This window comes from Haliaeetus albicilla, chromosome 14 (assembly GCF_947461875.1).
Source record: "Haliaeetus albicilla chromosome 14, bHalAlb1.1, whole genome shotgun sequence".
NCBI classification, from domain to species: Eukaryota; Metazoa; Chordata; class Aves; order Accipitriformes; family Accipitridae; genus Haliaeetus; species Haliaeetus albicilla.
The window spans coordinates 3897106-3924544 of NC_091496.1; the positions used below are offsets into that span (position 1 = coordinate 3897106).

The 27439-nt window shown below is 50.4% G+C and overlaps 1 protein-coding gene across 5 annotated transcripts in view; it reads left to right on the forward strand.

Moving 5' to 3' along the window:
* PODXL (podocalyxin like) overlaps positions 1-26811 on the forward strand; it is a 45974-nt gene extending 19163 nt beyond the window's left edge. The window contains exons 2-9 of one of the 5 annotated variants that reach the window (XM_069801544.1): positions 9973-10841; positions 12910-13064; positions 13918-13983; positions 19217-19373; positions 19843-19901; positions 20008-20175; positions 21857-21913; positions 23149-26811. In XM_069801544.1, the coding sequence (XP_069657645.1) occupies positions 9973-10841; positions 12910-13064; positions 13918-13983; positions 19217-19373; positions 19843-19901; positions 20008-20175; positions 21857-21913; positions 23149-23343 (1726 nt within the window). In that variant the 3' untranslated portion in view covers positions 23344-26811. Of the gene's footprint in view, positions 1-9965; positions 10842-12909; positions 13065-13917; positions 13984-19216; positions 19374-19842; positions 19902-20007; positions 20176-21856; positions 21914-23148 lie in introns of all 5 variants that reach the window. The other 4 variants (XM_069801542.1, XM_069801543.1, XM_069801545.1 and 1 more) reach the window with 4 other exon arrangements.
* The last annotated feature ends 628 nt before the right edge of the window (positions 26812-27439 follow it).

Genomic DNA, 27439 nt, shown 5'->3' on the forward strand with positions numbered 1-27439 from the left:
TGTCCTCACTCCTTCTCAAGTTGTCTGGAGTAGTCCTCCAGGAAAAGCCAGCAAGGGATGATTCATCTTGCTGGGGTGAAAAGCATGAGGAGGAACTTCTTCTCTGTCTTGATGAATAAATCTGTCCCCCTGGCCATCCCCATGCACCAAGCTGCAGCTCTGGGCTGGAGAAAGGAGGTCAGGTCTCCAGGAGGGGCTGCTGTGATGTGACAGTTCAGCCTTCAAGAGCAAACCAGTGGCTTTGGCCAAGCAACTCTTAGTGTTGGCTTCTCTGAAGGTCTCTCACCACCTCGCTGCCAGCTTCATAGCTCCTTACTGCTGAAGTCAATTCATGGGCCAGCCTTCAACCCTTGCTGGAGAGAGGTGGTGAAGCGGGGTGGTCTGCTCATGAAGTCAAGGTGGTATTGCCAATCTGGTAGTCTTAATCTCTTGGTCCTTCCCGTGGACCTGAGATTCCTCTCCAAATTCAGACAAATCTAGGCTTTTAATTGATTTACTTTTTTGAAAAAAACAGGCTTTTTTAGCATTCATGTTCACAGACGAAAGCCTGAAAGAGTATCTTAAAGACTTACAACATGGAAGTTATATAGGAAAAACCCCAGATGTTCGATGTATAACAAAGTTGTGTGGTCTTATGGCATTCTTGTGATTTTCAGTGTCATTTTGATTCACGGCCACTGTTTAGGGCCAGAGGTAGCTGGGCTTTACCTTGCTGCAGAGCAACTTCTGTGGCCCATTACTCAGTGTAAACCTTGAGTTTCTTCCAAAGTCCCTGGGTGACTTTTGAAGAAATAGAGGGGTCTTAGTGCTAAATATACCAGACATCACGTCCTTCAGCTGATGGGAGATTGATGCTCGCTTGGTACGGGAGTAGGCTGTACTGCCACAAATCTTGCTTTGAAGCAGCAAGGTCATCATGGGATAACTCCACGCTAGCAGCGTAAAGGAGGCAGGAGAAGGGCAGGAGCGCGGCTACACTCTCTGCTTTGGAGGGTCTGGTCGGGCTGGGACGTGCGGCTGTTTTAGCTCGTGCTCCCTGCCTTTCCGCTCCAGCAGCTCCGCTACCGTTTCCTGCACGATGGCGTGTTTCTGCTCGGGCTGCAAAGAGTCCCTGGTTCATTTTGCAGCCTGGGAAAGGTGCAGGGCTGGAGTCAGGTCCCATGCAAATCCTGTCAGCCCTCGATGGAAAGAGGATGTTTCCAGGCTCAGTGATGAAAAATATCTGGGGGTGGCTTGGATAGAGGTGTGCATGTGTGTCTGTGTTTGTTTGCCTCCTTGACAACCTGGTGTGAAGGATTTCAGAGCCTTCATTTTCCACATTGGTCTTCCTGTCTCCTTTTGATTATTTTTTTGTCTTTCCCTTCACTTCTTAGATAGCTGCAGACTTTCCATGGGAAGAGTTGTAGATACACAACCCTAAGTAGGATGTCCTATGTTTATCCATAAGAGAGGCTGGACTGGTGCTTCCTCCCACCGCTGGCATCCCTCGCCTCTGGCTGGAGCTGGCCATGGGATGGAGCACTGCCTGGGATGGACCAGTAGGATCCATTTGGGTGAAAGATGCCTCGGATCACAATTTTTGGCAATAACCAGTCTTAGAGGAGAAATTCAGGAGAGGTCCAAGCATGGCATGGAAGACAACTCAACAACAATGTTTTTGAGAAGATGGGAGTGAGGAGTGCTGAGATACTTCTGCTCCCTCAAATCCACTGTCTGGTCATTAATTAGTACAGCAAATGAACCCATTTCTGCATCCCCAAATGTGGTGTTTAGAGGGACCAAGGGAGCGAGGAGGAGATGTGTCAGGGCTGCAGGGAAAGAGGAGTGTGTCCAAGTGGGGAGACGTGCCTTGGGATGATTATTTTTAAAATTTGTCATACTTCCAAGTGAAACAGCAGACAAGCTGAGCTGGCTCAAATACTAGCAGAAAGAGCTGATGAGGAATTTGTTAATGAAGCAGGTTTCTCATCAGAAAATGCCAGTTCATCAGAACCTGGATTTTGGGGATGTGTGTTGCAGTCCTGGCAGGAAAGACATCTTAGGCTGTGGATGGGTTTCTTGGTCAAAACCAAGGAGATTTAAAGGCTGTCGTGTGAATAAAATAAAGTGAGGCAGATCTAACAGGCAAGATGGAGCAGCCAGAGCTTGCGTGAGGTTTGGTTTAATGTCTGCTCTCTGAGCTTCAGGGTTACTTCCACTGGGTAAAATAGGGACAACTTAAAATTTTCCCAGGTCTGAATTAAAGCAGAGCGGCTTTTGGCTACTATAGGGATGTGAGTGACTGCAAAATCCTGCAGACTGATAAAAGTCCTCAGGATGATGCTAAGGTGCTGAGGGGACATGCCCCAAATCTCCAGCCAAGGGGTATCTCCAGGCTGGCAGTGCAGCCATGCAGGAGGAAGCCCTGGATGCTCCTCTCCATCTGGAGATGGAGCAAAACCCCTCAGGGCTTGAAGCACATCCATTTTTCCCTGCCATGTCCAGCCATGTCCTTCAGGACAGAGGCTGTGGTTACAGGTTCACTTCATTTGACAGCAGAGAAGAGGAGACTTGTCAGTATTATTGCCTTGATTTCGCTGTCACTTGCATGCAAGATCTAAACAGCACTGATCTGAAGGGTCCTTTCAATAGAGCTTTTCACAGCGGGGCGAAGGAGGTTCCGTGCTAAAAATAAGCCCGCTAGCTTTAAATCAGAGTCCAGACATACCCGTTTCCTTCCCGAGTGATACTGTAGCACTAATTAGATCCAGCCATTAGGTCTCATCTTTAATATTTTGCAGTGCAATTCTATTAAGACTGTTCTGGAGCAGTTTTTATTCTGGCAGGGCTTTGGAGATTATAGACAACCCTGCACTGGCTAATTGAACTGATGGATTAGAGTCTGAAAATGCTCTGGCAGCGGCTGTCAGACCTTTCCCCGTCTTCTTACCCGGGAAGCCAAGTTGGTCTTTGCCCTGGGAGAAGCCATTTCGTAACGTTGATGGTGAGACTGGCAGCAAAGGGTTTGGGTGATGCCAGTTTGAAAGTGTATCTTCCGGCATGGAGAGGGCCTCTTTGCAAGGGCAAAGGGTGGCACGCGTGCTAACAGCATCCTCGTACCACATCCCTCACCGAAATCTCGGCAGGTAGCTAGGGATGATGGCTGTTTATTTGCAGCTCATCTTTCCCTAAGCAGATGGAAGGGAGCCTCTACAGAGGCAAAATTTTAAAACCTGGTGAGGTAACCATTTGCTCTGGTAGCCCAGCTTAATTCCAGGATAAATAACGCCGTTCTGTGATGCTCTGCCAATCTGATGGCTCTCACAGTTTTAAAAGGAGGTGACAAATTTCCTGTCCTCAGCAGTGGCTAGTCTGCTCCCGCTCAGACACGGCTGCACTGCAGCGGGTGGATAAAACCTTCCTTTTGCCCAGGATACCTTCCCTTTCTTGCAATGCAAAGAGAAGACCAGGAGCCTCCTCACTCACTTTGGCACACGCTTTCCCCTAGCAAAGGCCACCCCTGGAGCCTCAGCCGCCACTTTCCCTTTGACAAACTCAACCCGTTGCCCCTGTTTAATCAGGAAAGGCTGCAAAAAAGGAGAGGAAAATAGGAACTTCCTCAGGCCTGGCTCACATCCCTTCCCCTTCCCTGGGTCGCTCAGGCTCCTGAGCTTTCTCATCCCGCCTTGGGAGGAGCAGGAGCCGGCTGGCGTAAGGCTCCAAGCCGGGCTCAGCCTGCCGGCCTGGGGTGTGTCACCCACCATTTCCTAAGTTATTCTTTTGGGTTTCCTTTTCTCACTATTAATAGATTTTCAGCCAATCTGAGCTGTTTCAACAAGGTGGACGGCGGGGGGAGGAGGCGTTACTGAAATAGGAAGCGGGAAGCTGTTGGGCAGGGAATTAATCAGAGAAGCTGCATGGAGAGGTGGTGGCTTTGGGTGGGCTGATGGGAGGAGGGACGGGGCATGTCCTTTCGCTTTGCATTTAGTGCCGGTTTTCTTCTCTTATTGTGCTCCAAGCCGTGACCTTTCCAAACAAGCTACTCCCTCCAAGCATCTTCCCCAGCCTGCGAAATACCACGTATCTACTGCAATGAGGTTACAACCGGAGCATCACTTCACGGCGTGGTTAGTGATGGTGCACCGTGGCCGAAAACTGTGGCCTTCGACTGATATTGCAAGGAGCTGCATTGGCACAAACCAGCACGGCTTTCCTTTTACATTTTTGGGTTGCTTTTCACATCCCAGCAGCTCCTATCCAGAGCACTCCCACACCAGCCCCATTCAGGAACACCTGCAGCAATAGGGACCGACGACAGCACTTCCAGCCTCCCAAATATTGCTCACTGGGGGCTGAACAAGCCCATCTTGATAGCTAGCAATAAGGGAAAGTTGTTTCCCCGCCGGGGCTGTCCCCATTACGCAGACACTGTATTGCAGGCACGGTCATGGGATACACATATCCAGAAATGAGATCATGTTTTTGCAGCATACTCATTTCCCGCGGGCTGTTTGGCCACCGTGCACACGGATGTGTGCATGGAGAGCTTGCACTTTCCTCCTGAGGGTCTACCCTGCACCCAGCACAGAACTGCAAAGGTTTAGGGTTTTCTGAGTGATATTTGCAAGAGGAGAGGTGCAGACCAAAGCATTAGACTCACTGCAACCAGTGCTGTCAAAATACACCGGTAGCTGCTACTTTACTTTTATTTTCCTTAAAATGAGGAATTGATGACAGTCCAAAAACTGAAAGCAGATAAGTGGCCTTGCCTTGCCAAAATCCAGCCAGGAAGGTGAGGGGCAGGTAGCTTTTTCTGCCTTCTGGAAAATAAGGTGAGGGACTCGGGCTGAAATTCAGGTGAAATTTCTTTTGGAAAGGAACTCCTCCTGATAAGGAGAATGATAGCTTAGAGGACCTCTCCTCCATCCTCCTTCTCTCTCATAGCATGCATTAAATCCTTTTATCTCCGGGGCTCACAGCATGAAAGGGTTGTTTCCTGCAAAAGGACGTACTGCATCTTTTGTGAGTAATTTTCATGCTAAAGGGGCACTAAACATAATCCTGTCCTGTCTGGCTGTTATTACCGCCAGTCTGTGGTTGCAGGGGTTTTCTCCTCCTTTGACCAGATCCTTTTCATTTCTTCTGTTGAGGACAGTTGTCAGGCAATACTGGCTACCAGCCCAGGCAAACAGGGGCTCATTACCAGTTACTACCCCCAGGTCCGCCGCCGCAATTTGGCACGGGTGGCCAGTTAGGGAGGAAGAGATAAAAAAATAGTTCTCTGGCGTTTGAAAGAGATATAGCATGTGTGGAAGGAAAACAGAGACTCCTGGGCTTGCAGTGCTCTTGCTGGTTGTTCTGTATTTGTTTCTGCTTTGGAATTATTTGCTAGGCTTCTGAAAATGAGAGCAATGAGTTTGCATAAGCCAGGTCTCCTGCAGGTGGTAAACCTGCAAGACACCAAAAAAATGCAATTTATTTTTCCTCAGTCTAAAAAAACCACATTTTTTTCCCAATGCTGCAGTGAGACAGTCCCTGGACAAACAACTAATATTAAGCCCAGAGCAATAAAACTGCAGAAAGGTGTGCAACCCCGCGACTGCAGCATCTGGCTCCTTGTGCACCAGCAGTGAGAAAAGAGTTTAATTTAATGCAACTGGAGAGAGAAGGTAAATTTCACCGACAGATGGGTGCCCAAAAATCTGTGGGACAGGCATGGGGATGGATAAGGGTGCTGGTCCTCTGTGGAAGGAGGATCTCACCCAGCTGTAGCTGTGGCTTCTCTCCTCTGGGATGTTGTGGGTCTGGCCCACTGGAGTGCACGTTGTCTTGAAGAGTGTCACGTTTGCAACCTGCCTGGATTTCCTTTTCTCGTGGCCATCTCCGTGGCTGCTGTTCACCACAGCCATTGCATTTCAGCCAGCAACAGTAATCCTTCAAAATAGTCTGCTTTGAGACAAGCCGGCTGTGGAAAAAGAAAGGAGGAAAGTGAAAATTTTGTAGCAACCCAGCTGAGCTGGGATGGAGGTTAGTAAAGAAACAGCACCTCCAGCTCAAGTTTGGGATGAGAGATCTTTTGCAAAGGGCTTCCTAGTGGTCCCATCCAGCCCAATGCAGCAAGAGCAGGTTTGTAGGGAGGGAATGGTGTGGTGAAGTGCTTTCTGGCTCATACATCATTTGTGTTGCCACTTGCCAAAGAGATGCAGGTCATTACCCACCAAAGGAGAGTTATTTCTACCTCTGTGGCACTTAGCATTGCCTGACCTCAGCCAGGCCCATATAGTAGGATAGATAGTGTCCTACCTGCCCACATGGTCAGAACCCATTGAATGCATCCATCCATCCATCCATCCATCCATCCCCCTGCATGGTGGCTCACCACTTCCAAGCAGGAGTGTGCTGGCTCCTCAAGTTGCTTTGAGCCCACTTGAATCACTGGGCCTGGCTTAATGATGAAGAATAAATTGATCTTTTAACATCTCTTGACCTTAGCAGGAGAGCTAAGAGTGGATGCAGACCTATGGAAAGATAAAATGCTAGTAAGCTTTGTGGGCATCAACTTGAGTCTTGGTTCTTCTCCTGGTTGCTTTTTGGGCTGTGTCACCCTGTGTCCCTTGAAAGAAGCCCTCCTACCACCCCATCCAGGGCAAGCCTGGAGGATCACACCAGCTTTCTTCATCAGCAGAGCAACCTCTTGCTTTGGGCTTTTTCCCCCAGTTTTTGCTAGAAGTGGTAAAAATGTATCTGCAGCTCCTCGGGGTGGGATGAGGAAGCGATGGGGCTGGGACACCTATTTCTTGGCTTGTGGGGTCCTAGCTGGCCACCGAGGCTGGCCCAGAGCCAAAGCATGGACCTGCCCCTTTCTCTTTTGGATCAAGTTGAATTGAATTGTCTTTTCTACCTCTCCTTTGGTGCCTGTTTGCTTCCTGCCTCTCTGGGACGGGGACGGGGCATGAAAAGGAAGCAGGAGCAGTGGGGGACTTCCTCCACCTTCCTTCCGACCCTTTCTTTATTTACGTCTCTTTTGTATTGTTTCTACCTTTAAAGGATTTTTTATATTTTTTTTTACCTCCCTTGTTGTCAAAACTCCTGTCAAACTTTTACAGCCCTGTTTATGGGATAGACCCATTTTGTGGTTAACTGGATGCCTGGTCTGTAGCTTGGTGCAACCATCACTGAGGATTCAAGCCAGACAAGTTGATAATACAACTGAGGAGGTGGCTACATGAAAAATCCCTCCTATCTTTTGCACCTGGGTTTCATCTGCTAGGTCTCCATGCCTGTGTTTTCCTTCCTTACCTCTTCTTCTCCTGCAGACAGTGGTCAGTTTATAGGAAATATGGCTTATGTCCACAAAAGCTCTTTTCCTGCAGATGTAGTGGAGATGTTTTCTCGCAAGCCCAGGGTTTCCTAAAATAATTCATACTGCTAGTTTCAGTTAAACTCACATCTTACTGGTGTTTTCAGAAATGGCTACTCCCAGCAGCTGGTGGGGAAACAGGAATAGGAACCGTGTTTCAGGAGGGGGTCTGCACATCTCCTGGCTCTGCATTTCCCCTGAAGTGGTCAGGCAGTTGGACTAGATGGTCGTTGTAGGTCCCTTCCAACTGAAAATATTCTATTCTATTCTGTTCTGTTCTGTTCTATTCTGTTATGTTCTATTCTATTCCCTGTTCAGATGCCTATGCAGAGCCCAGCTGTAGCTCCTCTGCCTCCTCCAAACCCACCCTGTTCCCAGGCAGCTTCCGTGGGACCCCAAACCTGTTGCAGCCTCCTCATCCCAAATCCCACTCCCCAGTTCCTGTCTCAAACATATCTCCACCACACCAGGTCCTGACATGGTGGAGTTAGATTTCCCCAGCAGTATGAATCTCAGAAACTTGAGCTTTCATCAGATCTTTGAAGCATAACCAGCACTAATAAACAGGCTCTGTAAGAGAAAATACTTTGTCAGTATGCCGGCACAGGGGAACGAAGCAGATCTCTGGAGAACAGCATTAGGATATGGCTAAAAATCAAACCCTGGAAGTGTGGAAGTGTGACTCCTGTTTTGGAGAGTTGGAAATAATACAAGTGTTTCATGGGGAAAAAAAAAAAAGAGCCCTCTTCTGCACAGTCAGCAAATGGAAGAGACACACAACACCCCCCCCACACCCCAAAATCAGGTTGTTGTCTTGACTCCAGACAGATCCACGGATGAAGTGGCTCAGTGCAGCCCATGGTTCTTGAAAGGTAAAAAATTGGTTGAACCTTTCCTGGGGTGAATTTGAGCAAGAGCCCAGAGCTGGTGGCTACAATGTGCTGGGAGGGGGGGGGGGAAATTATCTCCGTGGCAATTGATGGACCTCCTGCAGTGAATACAAACAGAAAAATAGACCCAAGTTTTTATACCAGTCTGCTAGTGAACATACCACGTTTTAGCATTGTGGGACGTTGGAGAGCTGTGTGCTGTTGGAGAGGTTACTTTTGTCAGGCAAGCTGTCCTTCAGCTGCATCCCTCACTGAGAAACAGCTTCACAATTTGAAAATTTGAAGTATTATTCAGAAACCAACTGCAGATCTCCTTATGTATGGTAATGTGAGACATCTGAGCAATGGACAACCCTTTTTGCTTTGAGACTTGAGTTTTCTTCCCACTCAGGTAATGTCAGCTCTCAGTGAAATACTTCATGGATTTCCTCAAAAACAAATAAGCCATGATAATAGCAGCATTTCTATGTGATGTACAAATGCAGGCTAAAAACCATGGAAAAACACACGGGAATTTCACAGTTCAGGTGGTGGCATTAGGGATTTGCATGGTATGTGTAGATGGAGCCCTTCCTTTTCCTGGCTTGCTTCTCCTTTTCCTAAATGCAACCTTTGATTTTTTTTTTTAAGATTTTCCTTTGAAATTGAACACTGACTTTAAACATTTTTATGTGACTTTCTCAAGCTTTTCAGAATAGTAAAATAATCAGCTAAACAAGTATGTGATTGCACATTGGTGATAATATTTGCAATGCGCAGCTGAGCTGAACATCCTTAAAATTAAAATAACGCAGCTTCAAGTAAATGCTTTTCATATTTACTTGCAAATTCTGTCCAGTGTTGACCCATTCTTTCAGAGCAAGTAGAATAAATGTTGTTTCCACAGTTCACCCAACTGGGAATTTCAGTGTGTACACATTTTCATAGAACCATAGAATGGTTTGGGTTGGAAGGGACCTTAAAGATCATCCAGTTCCAACGCCCCTGCCATGGGCAGGGACACCTTCCACTAGACCAGGTTGCTCCAAGCCCCATCCAACCTGGCCTTGAACACTGCCAGGGATGGGGCAGCCACAACCTCTCTGGGCAACGTGCTCCAGTGTCTCACCTCTCTCAGTGGTTTGGTTCTGTAGATTCAAGTGAGAGTGCCTATTTTATAATGTTTTTATAGTAATTATCTGAGTTTGGGAGGGAAAAAAACCCTAAGTTGAAATATGAGTAATTAAAGAAACAGAGCTTGAGCTTGCAAAAAGAATATAACTTTCAGAACGGTCAGAAGCATCACTTTATTTATCTGAGGCTCCTCACCACTTCAGGGATATGAGAGACCCTCATAACAGGGTTGGACAGACAGCACTAGGCGCATCCCTTGGCTGCTCCCTTTCAAGGGCTGGACGTAATTTATTTTGGGAATGACTTGCAGAGCTCTGCACGGGAGCTGGTGCACCTTCCATGCGAGGGAGACCTGCCTTCTGGGAACCAGCAGGTCTTGCCCATCCCCTTTGAAGTCCTGTGAGTTTGACTCTTCCTCCTCCTCCTCTGCTCTGCTTTCTGCTTGACTCGGTGATACCAGAACACGGCATTTGGTATGAGTTTAGAGAGCATGAGACAAGCCCTGAGTGAATGACTCATAGTTTCTGGTCAGCATTTATTTCTACAAATACCTGTTCTGGGTGGAAACCAAGGGTAGTTTCCTTAGTTCAAAGTTTATCTTGGCGTTTTTAACTTTTCCCTAGGTGACAGCTCTCAGGGTGTTACAACGAAATCTGCAAACCCAGGAGAAAATGGGCAGATCACCACAACTACAAACAGCAACAAGGTGCAAGGCAAGACCCCTATAGACAATCCAGGAAAAATACCATCCACCCCTACGATGCCATCTGCTACAGTTCAAGGGATGAACTCCACAAGCAAGCCGGAAAACTCACCGCTCACCTCTGAGAGACCACACAGCACTGGTCAAAGCACCACCGCTTCAAGCAACCTGAGAAACACATCACCCACCCCTGCAATATCACCTACCACAGTTCAAGAGACCAAACTTACAAGCAAACCAAGAAACCCAGTACCCACCCTCACGACATCGCCTCAGCAGGTCATCCCTTCAGCCAGCTCCAGACCCTCAACAACCAAACCTCCTGCAATCTTCAGCACTGCCCAGCAGAAGACTAGCACTCCAGCAAGTTTGGGAAGCTTGGCAGCCACCACTCCTGGAAGTGCAGTCCTCACTCCTGCGAACAGCTCTGCAACCACCTCAGGAGGTTTAGGGACTGATGCCACATCCCATTCCACCACGGAAGGTCCAACAAGCCAGCCTTCAGACCAGTCGAACAGCACGACCGCGAGCAGCGGCATCCCAAAGAACAACCTTACCCCTGGGCTCAAGGACGATGGTGTCTCTTCTCCCACATTTGTCACCAAGCTGCCTCACTCTTCTTCCAGTTCTCCAGGCCAGGGACTGGCCTCTTCCACCAGACCTGGAAGCATCAATACTTCTGTTACGCCTTTTGATGGAGCTGTGTCCCCCACCAGTACTAAAGCGTCTCTGCCTTCGTCACCTGGCAGCATGGACAAGGTCTCAGAGGCAGCCACCACGTCAACTCCTGGAGCAGGTACCAGAAGACAAGAACCTTGATTTCTTGTGCTGGGAAGCCCTTTTGTGGTCTTTTCCTTTGGTACCCTAAACACCTCCTCTCATTATGGGGTATCATCACCTTGTCTCATTTTAGGACTTTCCAGTGTAGTTGTCACCATGACAACTGGGTGTTTAGGTCCCTGTTGTCATCGGTGGAGATCAAGTCAATGCAGTTAGTGAAATTCGAGGCATGAATCAACTGGCAAAGCGTAGACATTGGCTTTTGGATGGACCAAACTGTGCCCAAAGCACCATCAACTGCAATGACTTGATCTTCAGTGACTGCAAAAGGGAGCCAGCAGTGATGAGCTCGGAGGTGGAGACTGACATTGTAAGAGTCGGTGAAACAAATTGACGGCACCCCAAATGCTAACTGTAGAAGTTCCCTAGTATGGCTAACAGCTTAGTGAAGGCTGTCTGGGCATGGTTAAACCACGACACATGCGCAGAAAATAAACTTTAGAAGACTAAGGAGACTTTGTGGCTAAATTCTGAGTCTACAACCTCTAAAGAGTCTAAGCAGTTAGGTAGGATATTCATCAGTGCTGTGGGGGGTTTGGCTGCTGTCTTCTGTCTAAGCAGCATTAGGAGTGTCCGTGTGGTGTTTAGGATCCTGTTGAACACCATTAATATGTTTCCTGTAGACCTCTGGAGCTTACAGAGTCATATTAGTTCATAAGTGTCCTGGTGAGCACAGTTTAGGCTCCCCGTTGGCATTTTGTCTGGTAGTGTTTATGGGGAAGTAATCACGCTGTGGGACTGGAAATGTTGTTCTTGACCCAATTTCCAGTTACCTGCAATACAGAAGCCACTCAAAAAACCGTCTCCATCCCTTTCATCCTTCCAGCTGCCAGCATCACTAAATGGGCCAAGGTCTTAATGTAAGGCATCTTCAGAGGCTTCACCCAAGCCATGTTTTGAGCATGTTAGCAGGCAGGAGGAGGTGAAATGTGTATCATCTTCATGTTTCTTTCCCCTTCTACTCCACAGGACTGTTCTCCATTAAATGATGATATATGAAATTATGTTAGTTCAAATTTGACCTCAAGCATTGAGCATGAAGAGGTCTAAAAAACTTTTACATTGAAATTAATTCTCTCCTAGAGCCTTCAGAATGTGTCTGGGAGAAAAATATCGCTCATCTTTTCTGTGGGAGAGGCAGGAGTCCCAAAAGCAAACAGGCTAGGAACAGGATGTGGCATTTTAATTCTCTTTGTCACCATTTAAGGATCAGTTAGGAATGCAGAGATGGAGATCCATTTCTTCAAAAGGATTTGGGGAGGCAGGAGGGCTGCTATGCTCCTTGCACTACTCCCATTGCACAAGAAACTGTAAGATGCTACAGACCTTAACAAAGGCATCTGAGATGATCTCAAGTATCTGAGACACCTGGATGGGGCTGGTAGAAGTGGGGCATGTGCCCTTCTGGAGGAGCAGGCAGGCAGGACACCCCAGGCTGTCTCCCGTAGTACCAGGCACTACTTCTAAGCATGACACCCTGGACTTCTTCTTCCATAGCTGATGCAGATGCAGTCAACAGAGGTTATGGCATTTCATCCCTTCCTAATGGAGGCAGCTGCAGTTGTCAGTGGGATTGCACAATGAACTCCATTCCCTGGGAGATGCTGCGTAGCCAGCTCAGGTAGTCTACCTCTGTTGTAGAAAACTCCGTGGAAGACAGCCCAGATGAAGTGAAATGAGGGCCATCCCATTTACCCAGCAATACTCCTTTTTTAAATGATTACCCATCTACCGATGCACAGCCATCATAGCCTTTGGGTTCATCTCTCCAGAACAGTCTGATGGGTTTCAGCAGCAGAACATAAAATCAGCAATAATATTTTTTTCCAGCTCAAAATTAATAAAAAAAAAAAAAAATTAGAAACAACCCAAAGCCTCTCCAAGCTTTGACACAATCAACTTCAAGGCAGAGCTAGAGCTGAAAACTTATTTTCAGCTGCTCACAAATGGAGCTGTGTCAGCTGTATCCTCTATACTGTATCAGTGTCTGTCTTCTTGTTTTTTGGTGTATATTGGGGATCCAGACCAGAAAAGCCATGACGCCGGATCTGCGTCAACCAAACCTGCAAGTACTGACCAAAGCCCTGCCAGTGCACAGCCATCAGCCCCAGCCCTGGGGGACCAGACGGCGAGCAGCAGTCCTCACTACCAGCACCCTAACACTTCTTTCCAAAATGAGGTAATGATGCCTACGGGAAGGTGGGCACTTCGTAGTGGTGTCTGTTAATATTTAGATGGCATCCCACGTACGTGTAAAGCCTGCAGCCCTTCTTGCTGTGCATGTCTGTGTCAGAGAGATCTGCCTTAGGAAAACATGAGGCAGCAAAATAATTCTAGATCATAGAATCAGAGACTCAGAGAATGGTTTGGGTTGGAAGGGACCTTTAAAGGTCATCTAGTCCAACCCTTCTCCTGTAGCTTTCCAGTGAAGTGACATGGAGGATGGAGGTGAAGGGGATTATGGTCTGGGTGCTGAAAAGGGAAGAAGTGAAATTTGGGAAGAGGGAGGGAAGCACTACGGAGAGCAGAAGCTGCCTTGGGGTGGACTTGGACTTGATCAGAGGGCAAAGACCACAATTCAGCATCAACCGTGCATGGATGTTATTAGCAGAAAATGGTTTGGGAGCGTAGGGGGTCTCAAAACACAAGCCAGGATAACTAAAGATCCCAGTGCTAGAAAGGAGGGAAGGGGATTCTGTTTCTAGATGCTTGTCTTCTGTAGGACAGGACTGCATCACGGCCCACAGGCATGGATCCTCCTACAGCCCAAGCCAATTCCTGCTTTACCCTATACTGCAAATCCTAAGCCTGGTTTGGGAAGCGGATTAGCGACCACATCAGTTACGTGTGAAAACCCTTTCCACACATAAAAGGTTGAGTGAAGGGCTCCTGGGCCTGTCTCATTTCCATAAAATGGATCAGAGCTTTGGTTGGGATATCTCCTGGCTTGGGGCAGTCTGTTGTATCGGTGACCAACTGTCCTTCCAACCTATGTCAATGATTTGAGAGTTGCTTTTCTTCTGTCTTTCCAGGTCATCTGTAAAGACGAGGTACAAAATAATTGGCCCACCATGTATCTGAAAGAAGCGAAAACCTGTGTAAGTACCACCCTTCTGGACTTCTATGAAGGATTAGCAGCTCTGTTGCTGTTTGAGATCAGCTTTTAGCCTGCGGTACTCTGAGCATGTAAGCCTACAGAGATGAAAGTAATTTCATGAAAAGAAGATGCAACCACTTTTGGGGTGTAAAATGGTAAATGCAAACCCACACTCAGCAATCACCTGGTGGTGGATATAGCAGAAGAAGAGGCCTCTGTGGTCTTCTTCAAGTAGAAGGACCAGCTGAGCCCACCCAGGTCTCAGAAAAAGAGCAGGGGGAAATTTTAAAGGGTGAAAAAGAGAGGGGGAAGCTTTTTGCCTTTGTAGAGAGACCAGAAGTTCATCCCAAAACCCGAGCAAAAAATATGGAGTTCCTCCACAGTTGTGTACTTGGCGAGATCTTGCAACCTCACAGCTGCGGTAGGGTGACATCTGACTGCAGAGCAACTGGGAAGCACAGCAGCCTGGAGAATCACTGTGCTCCTCGATGCTATATCAGCTCTCACAGAATCCTAAAGTGAGAGCAAAAAACTCCATTTCATTTGTTTCAGACCCTTTACAAGACCAGAGAGTAGTCAAATGTAGTGCCAAGGTTGGGGAAAGGCAAGCTCAACCCAAGACTATACACCAAGACCCCTTCTTCTGGTGGGTGGGTAGTCTGCTGGCTTTTCTGAGGGATACCCACCTTCAGAATAATTCTTGTGGAAACTATGAGTTTCCTGTAATAGGGAAGATGCAATATATTGATAACTTTTCAATAGGCTGAAGTTTTAAGTTTATGACAAAGAGGAAGAGACAATACCACATGGCTGGTGAGATCTTGACAGAGCGTACCTATCTGAGCTGTGGGTAGGGCTCAGGGGTAGTTTCTGGCATTATAAAGCTCTGGTTTCTGGATGTCAGCACTGCCAAGGCAGCATAAGCATTGGGAAATTGGCACTTCAGGGACCTTCTCACAGCTTGTGCTGCACAGCATCAGAAATAGCTGCTCAGGTTCATGAACCTCTGCTGTCCCATCTGTAAAATGGACTGACTCTTGACTTCACCGTACGGTGGTAAGACGCAAAGTGAAGCCACACTGTGTTCATAAAACCCCTGGAGATACATGCTGAGACAAGCATGATCATTCCTCCTGACCACAGCGGCTCTTGAAATTCCTTGTGGTTTGGTGATGGCCCTGCCTGGCAGCCCTGGAGAGGTCTTGGACCTCCTGATAGCACCCACCGTGCTCACAGAGGAGGGGAAGGACCTGTCTGCTGCCATCTCATGGTCATCACCTTCCTGCTTTGGCTGTTGCTGGGTGTAAGTGCTGCTTGCCCACACACCTGCAGAAATGGTGTTGTCAGCCACGCTGCCCTTAATGCTGAGGATGGCTCCAAGGAGGGACCTTATTACCATGATGCCCATGGCCCAGACGCCACAGCAGGACAGCCTCTCCTGAGAGCATCCCCTGCCCTGCTTTCTGCAACGTCTGAACCCACAGCCGCGTCTACGCTGGGAAAGCTTCTCATCAAATTTTATATTGAATATATAAAAATATTTCATCAGATTGACAAAATCTAATTTTGAAGCCTAACGCAGCCGGGTGCCTTACGACTGTGCTGATGTTTAATGCTTCCCTCCTCCTTCTGGGTGCAGCCGTGCTCTGCACGGAGCCGCTGTCCTCCCCGTGGCTTTGCTGGAGCCGTGCCAGGAGGCTTTTTGGAAATGGGGATGGTGAGGCTGGGAAGTGCCGGTGCGCAGTGATGCACTGGCGAGCTAAGGGGTGGGCAGACATCACGGCTTGGCATCATCCATCGCTCCTCTCTGCCTGCTCCGCTGGGCAATGGCGTGCTGGAGCTGGCGAGCCAGCAAGTCTGCCACCCTGTTTCCCTTAGATTCCTCTGGGCATAATAACGAGCCGAAGCATTGTTAGTACAAAATACCAATTACGCCTTGAAACAGCTGTAGAAAGACTGCAAGGGTGCATCCTCCCATAGCATCCATCTCCTTGGCTGCCAAAACGCCTCCCACCCACTTGCCGTTAACTTTCCACTCGGTGTATTCCTGAAAATTGCAACAACTTTTATGCCTCCCAAGCCCAGCAGATAACAGAGAAATGGCACTATCTGGTTTCCCTGCTTTGTAGGCCCAGTAAACAAGTCTGTAGCCAAATCTTGACAGCAAAGTGAAAAAATCCTTTGCATTTCACAGCCCGTGGGAAAACAGGAAAGTGCACGCTATAAGAAGTGTTCCAGAAATGGCTCCAATCCTGGTCCACAAGAATGAGCCAGAGTCGGGGCAGCATTGTGCTAAAAGCTCAGCTCCAGAGAGAAGCTGGGGAAGCATCGAGGCCAACGTGGGGGCCCGGTGGTGGGGGACGTGTCCAGGTCACACATGGCAGGGGAGAGGGCAATGCAGACTAGCCCACCCCACGCACGGCTGGGCTCGTGGGGCAGCACTGGTGATGCAGGGACCCCAGCAAAACAGCTGGGACTGAACCCAGGGATCGCAGGCATTGCACCCTGCTGCGCCTCAGTTTCTCCAGCTGAAGTAAATTTAAAAAAAATTTAAAAAAAAACCCCAAACCTCAAACTGTAAATCCTAAACAAAAAAGCCAAATACATGGTTGGTACCACTTTGTGGACCAAAAGTATTTTATGGGCTGGTTGGTTCCCAGTATCCTTCCTCTTCAGGTGATGCTTTTCACCAGCACTGAACAGTTTGGTCCATGTTCCCCCACCCTCCTTTTTGCCCCTTCTCCTTCCTTAGATCACAGAAGGATCTTAATGAATTTCTTAACAAGGCTTATTAGCTTGGTACCTTGCATTCCATAGGATGACTTTCCCAAGGTCCAGCTCACAAGTATATCTTCAGCTGGGTTTTCGTTGGCTGCTTGGCGTGCTCCAGCCTTGGGATGGGTTGGTGGGTAGATGGATGGATGGATGGCTGCTCTGTTCCTCATCTCAACCCCAAAACACATTAGATGAAGCAAGAGGTAACCGTGTCAGAGGTGGCTGGTGTCTCCCAAGCTCTGGTTGAGCCACACAACCCTGTGGCCACCTCCCAGGGGACCAGCACGGCTCCTCCATCGTGTCCCCAACCAGGACACGGACGTGCCCAGGGAGCTGAGCTGGAGGATGCCGGGAAGCACCAGAGCCTGCTCCAGGCAGGGGATGCAAAATCAACCGTGGGGCCACCCGGACCCGCACCCAGGCGCCCAAGGGAATTTGCTGTGTGACACCCACCAGCGTGGGGACAGCAGGACGGTCCCTGGAGCAGGCGGAGGGACCCCCTCGCTGAGCGGGGTCGTGGTCCCCCTCGCCCTGTCCAGCTGGCGGAGGTGGTTTGTTGACTCAAGTGCTGTTACCTCATTCGGGGATGTTAGTTTTAGGTCCCCGCCAGTGTGGGAACCGGATTCGAGCTGCTCGGCAGTGCCTGTCAACTCCGGCCAAGGAATGCGAGCAACTCCGGCAGCGGGAGGGGAAAGCTGCCGGGGCCACGGCACCGCCGCCGGGGCATCCCTGCCGGCTACAGCGGGCCTTACCGTGCCCCTTTCCAGCCCTGGAAAGGGTAAATCCCTCCAGTTCAGCCTCTAAAGTGGCTTAGGAACTGTTCAGCGTCCAGCAGCAAAGCGGTTCGGTGCTTAGCTGGGTTTTAGCCTTGCGTCTGATTTCCATTCCCACCAAGAAAAAAAGCATTTTAAAGGTCTTTTCTTTTTCCCCCGTGGGGCAGTAGCAGGAGAAATGGGTTATTAAGGGCTGAGGGAAGGCAGAGCTGCAGCAAAACCTGGGGAAGGAGGCAGCAGAGAGGCTTTTCACGCCTCTGCTGAGCAGAAAATGCTGCACAGGCAGAGACTGATAAACTGCAGGACATTTAAAGCGTAGGAGCACAACCCAGCGTCCAAAGATGATAAGAACACCGCCCCAACCAAGCCGTAACCCTCTCCTCCATCCCACTGGGGACGAGCTTTCTGGGGGATGCTGCCTTGCCAAGGTCTCACCTTGCTGCCCGTGGGCTGCCCTGGCACAGGGCTGGGGGCAGGTTTCCCATCCAGCTCTTTTCCCAGGGGTGCAGCCGGGATGCTGCGGACTCAACAGAGGGACCTGGGGGAAGTTTCTCCCCATGCAAAGCGAAAGGACAGGCGAGGGCCAGCGGCGGTTCCCAGGGACAGCCAGGGCCTCACGATGCTGAGCTCTCCCTCGCACTGGGGCCAGGACCGGTCTTCCGCCCCCGGCAAGTGCATCCTGTCTCCACCGCCGCTTCCCAAATATTTAGATAAGATGGGGTGAGATTAGGTGCCTTCCTCGGCCGGGCGGCTCCCACCCTTACGGTGGAGCAAGCGCGATGCTGCCGGCCATCGGTGATGAGCGGGACCCCGTGTGGATGGTGTTGCAGAGGGAGGGGAAAGTTTGGGGTGTTGGAGCAGGCAGGAGCAGAGCTTTTCCCAGCCAAGGCACGTTTTGCCTGGTTTCGGCGTGCGCGGAGGACTTCTGCACACAGGACCCACGCGGGCAAGACCTTGTGCACAAAGGGCTTGTGCACGCACGACCTGTGCGCACAGGAGCGGTATATATAGCATCTTCGCATATAGGACCTGTGCATGCAGGAGAGCGATCATCTCTACCTTAGTGAGCTCCCGGCTGCTACGAAGCATCGAGCAGATGCAAAAAGCCTCAAGAACATCTCAGAGGGGATGCGGGCTTCATCCACCCCTCCACCATCCCTCCGGCACCATCCAGGCTAAACCCTCCAGGGATGCTGCACTTTATCCGAAAGCAAAATGCTTTGTCTTGCCTCTACAGAGCCGTGGGGAAGCTCTAGGGAGGACGGGGACCCGTGTTGGTAGGGACAGAGGGTAGAAATGCAGGTGATGGGAGGGTCGCAGTTGCTGGTGGAGGGACAGGGGGGATGCACAGCCCTGTCCCGCTCCCCCCGTGGCCCCTCAGCCTCCCCCCGCCCCCCCCCCACCCCGCTTCCCTCGGGGACCTGCTATTCCTGTAACGCCAAAAGCTGCGGCTCTCAGATAAGGCCGGCGCAGGGCCCCGGTGAGGAACGGCAGCCAAGAGCTCAGCTTCTCATAAAGAAACGACTTTTAAACTTTTCCTGTTGCCTGGGAGGGCTGGCGGCGGTCCGGCGGTGCAAAGGGATGGGGGAGGACGGGGATGGCCACAGCATCCCTGGCGATGGGGCAGGATGCTCCTCGGCAGTCCCCGGTTTCGGGGGCAGGACTGAGCCCTTGCTGTCCCTGCAGGCTGAGTGGAGGACCGCCAGCGTCAACATCTCCTTCTTCGAGAGCTTCTGCTCGACGGGCCAGCACGCTTTCAACGCCAGCAGGGAAACGTGCACGGTGATGCTGACCTCTCGTGAGCCCCACTCCCAGCACTGGGCCGTGCGGGCGGTCTTGCACCGTGAGTATGATCCCACCATCCATCCCGGAGGGGAACAGGATGGGAATGGCGTCGGGGACCCTGGCATGAGGATGGAGCTTGAGGCTTGGCCAAGGGGCTCCTTTCCTTGGGCTGCCCCATCTGAATGGCTCGGGAGAGGCACAATGACCCCAGAACTGAGCTTTGCTCCCCAGTGAAGGCACCAGAACCCTCTCCCATCCATGATGAGGCAAGGCAGGGACCAGCATCCAGGAGGGAAAATTCCTCCCAAGTGGTTAAAATCCAGCGCCCCGGGTCTCTGGGGCTGTCCCCCTTCCAGGAGAAGAGGTCCTGGCTCCTTGTCTGGCTGTGGAGGCACCTGCCAGGGTTGGCTTCACGCCATGTACCTCCACCCACCTCCTCCAGAAAGGGGGTCACACCATTGACCGGGAGGTGGTGGCACAACCTGCCCCCCCACCTCATGCTCATTGCAGCCTCTTTCTTCCCCCAGTCCCTTTGGACCCCGAAAAAGTCCTCGAGGAGCTGCAGGAGAAGGATAAGTTAGAGGAGGTAAGTGGGTCCCTGGGCACAGCGTAGCTTCCCTGCGGATGTCCCCGAAGGTGGGTGGCCCATGAAGCCCCCCGCCTCGGGGCCTGACCCATTCTTTCTATGGCAGCTGGGCATCGCCAACATCACCTATGGCAAAATGGAGAGGGAGATGATAATCAACGATGAGTTCAGCACACCCCTGATCATCACCATCATCACCCTGGCTGGCTCCCTGCTGCTGATCGCGGCCATCTACGGCTGCTGCCACCAACGCTTTTCCCAAAAGAAGGACCAGGTAAGATGGGAGGGGGGGGTGGGACAGGTACCCCGAGACCTTTTTGTCCCAGAGGCATCTTCAGGAGATGAAGATCATCAACGTTGCCGTCTCCGCTGGTGGAGACATCCTGGCTTGCCCAATGGGCATCACCCTTGCCTGTTACTCAAGGGGTGCCCAACAGAGGTGGGGGCTCTGGAGGGGCAGGAGCTGCCCCTTTGGGAGGGTTGGGGAGGGGGGCAGCCAGGATTAAAACCAGGGAAATGAGGGGCTGGGGGGGGGGGGGGGTACGGTGATGAGCAGCACCCATCCCTGCTGCCACCCAGGGCACCAGGCAGGTGACCAGCATCCTTAGGTTTAAAAAGGCTTTCTCAACCCAAACCCCCCCTCCCCCCCCAAAAAAAAAAATTCTCAAAATACTTTTATGTGTAGGGGAGCAGGGTTAGGTGCCCAGCATCACCCCGATGCCTTTCCAGGGGTGCCAGGGGCTATGGGGAGCCCGTAGCTGTTTGCAAGGTGGGAGGACAGCAGGAGGACAGCCACAGGAGGGCATCAATGCTGTACGGCTCAGCCTTTAGGAGAGCCCTGCTAGGGCCAAATTTCAGAGCAGCAGCAGGATTTTAAGGAAGAACAGACATGGGAAAAAAAAAATTTAAATTAATATCATTTTTATCTCAGGAAGCAATTCTGGGTGATTTTAGTGTAGCATCCACCTGCAAGGACTGGCTGTTCCCACGCCCTGCGGCCCCGGCAGGGAGAGCTCTGCCACAGGCTCGAGGTTTCCATCGGTCCCTGCTGCTGTTGCTGAGGATTTAGCTCCAGAGGAGAGACAGTAGCAGAAAGGGGGGGAAAAAAAACCCCAAAACCAAAAACTAAATGATGCAATTAGGGTAAACCACCCTCCCGATGGAGAAGCAAACCCCTGCATCCTACACAAATCGTTTTCCCTCCAAACCAGCTCAACCTTCCCAGGGGGTCCCAATCTCTGTCCCACGTGCCAGGAGCTGCGCCAAGGCAAGGGAGAAGGCAGCCTTTGCTTTAAATATTTGCAGTCTAACAGCGATGAACACAGGAGGCAGGGAAGGGCAAACCAATGCCGGCGTCAGACTTGTTTTTCCAAGGCTTGATTTTTCAGGAGGGAAGGGGGGAGGACGCAAGACCTTGACAGATATTTGACCTCCACTGTGGTGCCCTTGGAGCTTACAGGGTTTCACAGCTGGGCCATCCCTCTGCTGAAATCTCCCTGGTGGGGGTGAAAAACATCCCAGCAGGGACAGGGAGCAGCGTTAACATTCTTGTCCTGTATTGTTCAGAAAACAGGTAGAAATAGGGTATTTTTAGCAACAGGAACGCATGTCCCTCAAGTTACATGGTGCAGAGGAACAGCTCTGGCTGAATGCTCTGGAGGTAAATACCTACCCGCCCCAGGGGAAGGCAGCAAAACCAAAGCAAGGGATGCCAGTTTCTCGGTACGGCTCTTGCTCAGAGCATGGGAAAAGATCTTTTTCCAAGCAGTTGCAGTAGGTTTTTAGAAAATCAAACACATTTCTCCTTTCTGGATTTGTTTTTGGGTTATTTCTTTTGTTTTCCTCCTGCTTCTTTTCCAAAAATGACTTGAAAGTTTTTTTTATTTTTATTTTTCTCCAACCCTCCCTCCCCGCCCTTTTAAACCCTGCTGTTGTTTTACCTTGGAAATAACCAGCACATCCACCCTGATCTCCCCGGGTTTGATGATGGACATGTGGCCCTGATCTTTAACGTGAGTTCCAACATAGGGATCGGAGGGGCGGGCGCCGCATCCGTAACACCCCCAACTCTCACCCCTGGTGCTTGGTAGGGTTCAGTAGCTTTTAACAGGACTAAAGCCTACTAAAGCCCAGCTTTAAAGACCCCTTCCCCTTGCTGCACGGCGGGGGGGGTGGTGAGCCTTGCCATGGCGGGAGAAAGCGCTGCCTGAGCATCCATCCACCTGAGGATTGTACCAGCAACCCCACAGGGTGAGACAGCCCCTGCAAGAGCCCAGGTGCCTCCTCTGCTTTCGAGCATCCCGCCATCCCTGCCCAGATTCCTGCCCCACCGCCACGTGCGAGCCAGGGGACCCCCAGCAGTGCCTTCGCAGCCCCCCCCTGCTAGCGCCAAGCCCTGCAGTTTTGCTTCTCCATCCCTTTCCTTCTCCGTGGATTCCCTCCCATGGCTGTCTCCTGACACTTCTTAGGAGCACTGTAATAGATCAAGCTGTAAACACAGGCAGATTTTAACAGGGGTGCCCACTGAGAGCCCTGCGCTCCCCGAAAAGGGATGACCAAGGACTGCAGTTCCCCGGTGAATCCCTCCAGGGCAAGACAGGGATGAATGCAAAATTAGGATGGACTAGGGGTCTGCCAGGGGATGAGGGGCTGGGTCAGAGCCTGGAGCACAGCATACCAAAGGACCGGGGTGATACAGTACCCGATTCATCTTTCCCTGCCTCGTTTTAACCAAGAGCTCGAGATTGAGGAAGGCAAATGGACCAGCAGCATCTGCAGGGTGGGAGCTGCCCCCAGGTCAATGGATAGAATAATAATAAAGCAGCTAAAAAGGGACAGGGGGGCAGAAAGGGGAGAGGAAGAATGGATTTGAGTTAGGGAGGCAGGAGTTTGGATGCAGGGTCAGGGCGAGGCAGCGATGCTCAGTCTTTTCCCAAGGTCCTGAGGGGACCAAGCTGCAGCTGGGCTGAAGCTGGCAGCTGCTCCTGGAGGTTTTCCACATGTCTCTGGCTGCTCTTTCCTCCCTACCACCATTAGCAGAGCCTCTCTCTTGCCAGCTCCATGCTATCCCCTCGCTGCGCTGGTGCTGACTGCAGCCCCCAGCCTCAACCTCACCGTCAAAGTCTCTGTATATACATCTATACAAGACAGCAGCCACGGCTGGCTGGGAGGTGACAGCCCCCAGGTGGCATGCACAACCTGGCCAAGCTGTTTTTCACTGAGGTTTCTGGGTTTTCTTTCCTCGCAGCAGCGCCTGACCGAGGAGCTGCAGACGATGGAGAACGGCTACCACGATAATCCCACGCTGGAGGTGATGGAGACCTCCTCTGAAATGCAGGAAAAGAAAGTGAACCTCAACGGCGAGCTGGGGGACAGCTGGATCGTTCCTCTCGACACCCTCATGAAGGAGGACCTGGAGGAAGAGGAGGACACACATTTATAGGATACAGAACTAAATCAAGCAAAAAACAACCACCATCACCCCCCAAAAAACCCTCCCATAATCCCTACACCCACACAACTCCAAAACAAGGCAAAATTCCCAACAAACCCCAGAAAATCCCTTAATGAACTAATTATGGCCCCTTGTGTCACCACGTGGGGTGCAGGATGGAAGAGGAATGGACACAAGACGACACCTCCAGGGCGCATCGTCAACACAAGCCACCATGGTGGCCGCATCCAGACAAGCATCCTCCGTCACCCGCAGGTGCTCAGCAGGACCTACCACACCAGCCGTGGGCAAACAGGGTGGCTTTGCTCCCGAAGAGCTGCTGGTGTCTCCTCTGAGCACGTCCCCTCCCGTCCCGCCTCTGACCACGCCAACTGCATCCTCCAGCTACTGAGCAACTCAAAAATAAAAAGAAATAAATGTAAATAGGATGGGAGAGGGAGCACAACTCCCGACAGCAAACTGGCACCTGGCAGTTAGAGCTAGAAAAATCCTCTGGCCCACGCGGTTTAGTCATCACTCTGCCCTCCCCGACATGAAACGCCCAGGTATCGAGCGGAAAAAGCTGGAACAGCCTGTTCCTTTTTAATCCAGTTTCCATCCTCTCCCCATAAACTGCTGGCTGAAACGCACAAGAGCCCCGCATTGTGCCGTAGGCAAATGAACGCATCCAGACCTGGCTGGATGGGAGGGATGCAGCAGTGCGAAGTGATGCTCAGTCCCGCACCACCCACAGCTGCACCGCAAAGGGCTGCGGCACAGATCCTGCACCCGGCTGGAGATCAGGAGAGGCACAGCAGCTTCTTGTATTGATGCAAAAGGGAGGGAGAGGAAAAGGGAGCAATTCCTTGAGTTCATCCCTCCTAGGAGAAGTGTAATGAGACCAAGAGCAATGCCTGGTCGCTAGCCCAGGCACGAGGTTGGGGGTTTCGTGGTGCAGGAGCCCAGCTCCAGCGCAGACCAGCGCTGCCGCTGCATTTCCCTACAGAAGCGTTGATTGCCTTCCAGTAATTATGCAGCAGCATCTCACGGCCCACATCCATCCTCTCCTGAGACCGTGGGTTACGTACACCGTGATGGTTTGTGATTTTTGTGGTCACTTTTTCCTGCGTGAGCAGCAGAAGTGGTAAAAGAGCAACAGAAGCACGAGCCAGGTAGCTTGGTGGTATTCAGGGTTTTCCCATCGGTACAGCCCTTGGTGTCTCCTCCGCACGAGGTTTATAAGCTCAGTCCACATTCAAGCTCTTCTTCAAAAGCCAGTAAAGTAACAGCAAAAAAACCTTTCGGCACAGCAGCAAAGCTGGGACTGAGCTTTGTCCTGCAGCCCTTGGTCTCTTGTCCAGGTCTCCCTTTGCCATAAGTCTTTAGAGGAGAAAAGAAAAATATGCAGGAGCAGAAAGCGGCTGGACTGAGGGCCATCTCTGGTTTTCCACTCCTGATCACAGCTCCCAAATGGCTCTAAAAGGATGGGGACAGTTTCACACCTTTGCTCTGGCTTTGGTGAAGCAGTTCAGCCCTGGCAGAGGCAGGGATCAGAGTGGGGCTCCATCCTCCAGCACATGGGAAAGAGAGGAGAGAACCAGAACGACACTTGGGCGAGTGCATCTCCCAACACATGAGGACGGAGGTGGTCCCAAGCCCTCTGCAACCCAGAGGAGCTGCAGATGGAAGAGCAATGCCTAAGCACGGCCCTTGTCCCCTGCTTGCCATAAACCGTGCATTCACCAACGCACCATGGGGTGATTTCCTTCGGGCTCTGCCACCAAGTCAACACGATGGGGATGCGCTCCCACAGCTGCCCTGAACAAGGGGAAAAGTGGAGTCGAGTGATGGAAAGCTTGGAGAAACCCAAGTCGAGTCAGACCTTGGAAGTACTTACAAAGGAGAGGGTTGGGGTGGTCTGCTCAGCCCCAGGACAGAAGCTGGCAGAAGATACGTCTCCTCAAAGGAATTGGCTCTTCTCCCTTCTCTCCTGCACCAAAGGGCAGAGTTTCAAGTGTTCAAACCTATATATTTTTGTATGTAAATATGCCTGCTATTCATTAGCAACGTACTCAGCACACTTCACTTACCCGTGCACTGCACTATGGGGAAATAATTTTGGAGGGAATTAAAAAAAGAAAAAAAAAAAAAAAAAGAAAAATTGAAATCTAAAGGCCACTCTGGTAAGGGATCAAAATTCAACACGAAGCAGGAAAACACCTCCCGCCCAGATAACCCCACACCATGGCTTTGTCCCCGCACCAGCAGCATCAAGTTCAGCTCTTTAACGTTGCAGCAAGGCTCAGAGAACCGGTCTTGGCATTTGCAATTGCTTTCGTGAGCACATTTGCTTCCCAGTTGCCCTGAGAGATGAGCGGCTGGTCGGTGACCTCGCGCTTCTGTCCTTTGCAGAAAATAAGTGCGGCAAAAACATGGGGCAGCAGCAAGGCTTTGGCCACAGGGGCTGGTGTTGCCGTAAGGATGCCCCTGGCAGAGCATCTCCAGGCAGTCTGGTTTTGGCATGTGCCTAAAGATCCCCCTTCCCAGCAAAGAGATGCCAAAGTGCTTTAATGAATCGGGTCCAAAGACTTTCCAAGAGAATCCTACAAAAGCTTGAGATAAGCAACCTTAAATCTTTCCAAGCAGAGACCAGTGAAGATATTAACTGCTCAGCAAGTGCTTATAGTGATTTATATTTGAATAGGAATTGTACATTTATTTATTTTTCCAGACACCATATTTTTAAACCACTAATATTTTATAGTAGATTTTCCTTCCCCTATTTAAAGAACTATTTCCATGGAAAAAACAGTACGTTTTTTATGTTGAGAACATTCTTTTTGGAAAAAAAAAATCAGGTAGGAAATGCAGTGATGAGCATCTTTGGCCTTAATCCTTCCCTTTGTAGACTGTAGCCATAATTGTTAGACCAAAAATAACAAAAAAAAAAAAAATCTACCCAGGCATTCATTTCTTCCCTCCCTGCCCCTCCTCCCTTCCCCACGCTCCTCTTCTCTCACCCAAAACAGCTTTAACATCTGACACGTTGTACAAAGAGATTACTGCTCTTACCTTTTGGTGAGAGTTTTACAAGCAGCTCAGATGGCCTTGCAAGAGACTTTTCTATTTTCAGATTCATGAGGAATGTGTAAATATTTTAGGACCACTTATCTCCTGCTCACAGTGCCATGACCCAACTGATGAGGTTGATACTGTGACTGTTGCCTACAGAAGAACACATAATCCACGAAGAACTGCAGAAGGAGAACCTATTTCCCAAGGTGGCTACCCATTGAATCTTGCACATATACTAGAGCTCTTACGTACTGTATAGCAGCATCTCTCACGGGGACAGGAGTCTGATTTACACTGGAATTTACTGAGGAACTGGATTGTAGAGATTATTCTTGCATTTTCCTACAAATATATTTTGAAAGCATCATGTATTTCTGTCAATAAACATTCTTATGTAAAAGACTTCTTTCTTGGCTGAGTGAAAAGGGGTGGGAGAAGTAGAGCTTGTGCTCAAGAGCCACAACTAGCCCTTAGTAGATGTTACAACTGGCAATGGTCTGAGCTTATCTGGGAACCCAGCACCACAGGGTCTGCATGGTCCTGCTAGCAAGATCCTGTGAAAACATCGGACGAGCAGGAGCAAAACCAACCCAGACCTTCAGAGGTAACCAGCCATAGAAGAACTTGTATTTTTCCCCATGCAGAAGGAACTAAGACAGTGGTGGAAAATTTCTCTTAATTCAAAAACCAGAAGACTCAGAGGGGTGGGATGCTTAGTTGATGTGGGTGAGGGCAGCCCCACCACAGCCAGGGCACCTGTTTGAACTACTTTAGGCTCATGGAAGGAAGGGAGAGGGAGCTTGCCCTTATTCCTGCACATCATCCTAACTCACTCCTACCCTGCAACCCCTCCTCACACTTAGGTCAGGCTGTGGAGGGAGGGAATCAAACCTCGTGTCCCTAAGCCAAAACACCCTAATGAAGGAGGGCCATCAAACGAGGGCAACAGCAGGGTGAGCAGCAGCATGAGCAGTTCAGCATTTCCATTTGCCTTCAAGTGCCCCAAATAAAACATTTTGTTTCAGGTTAA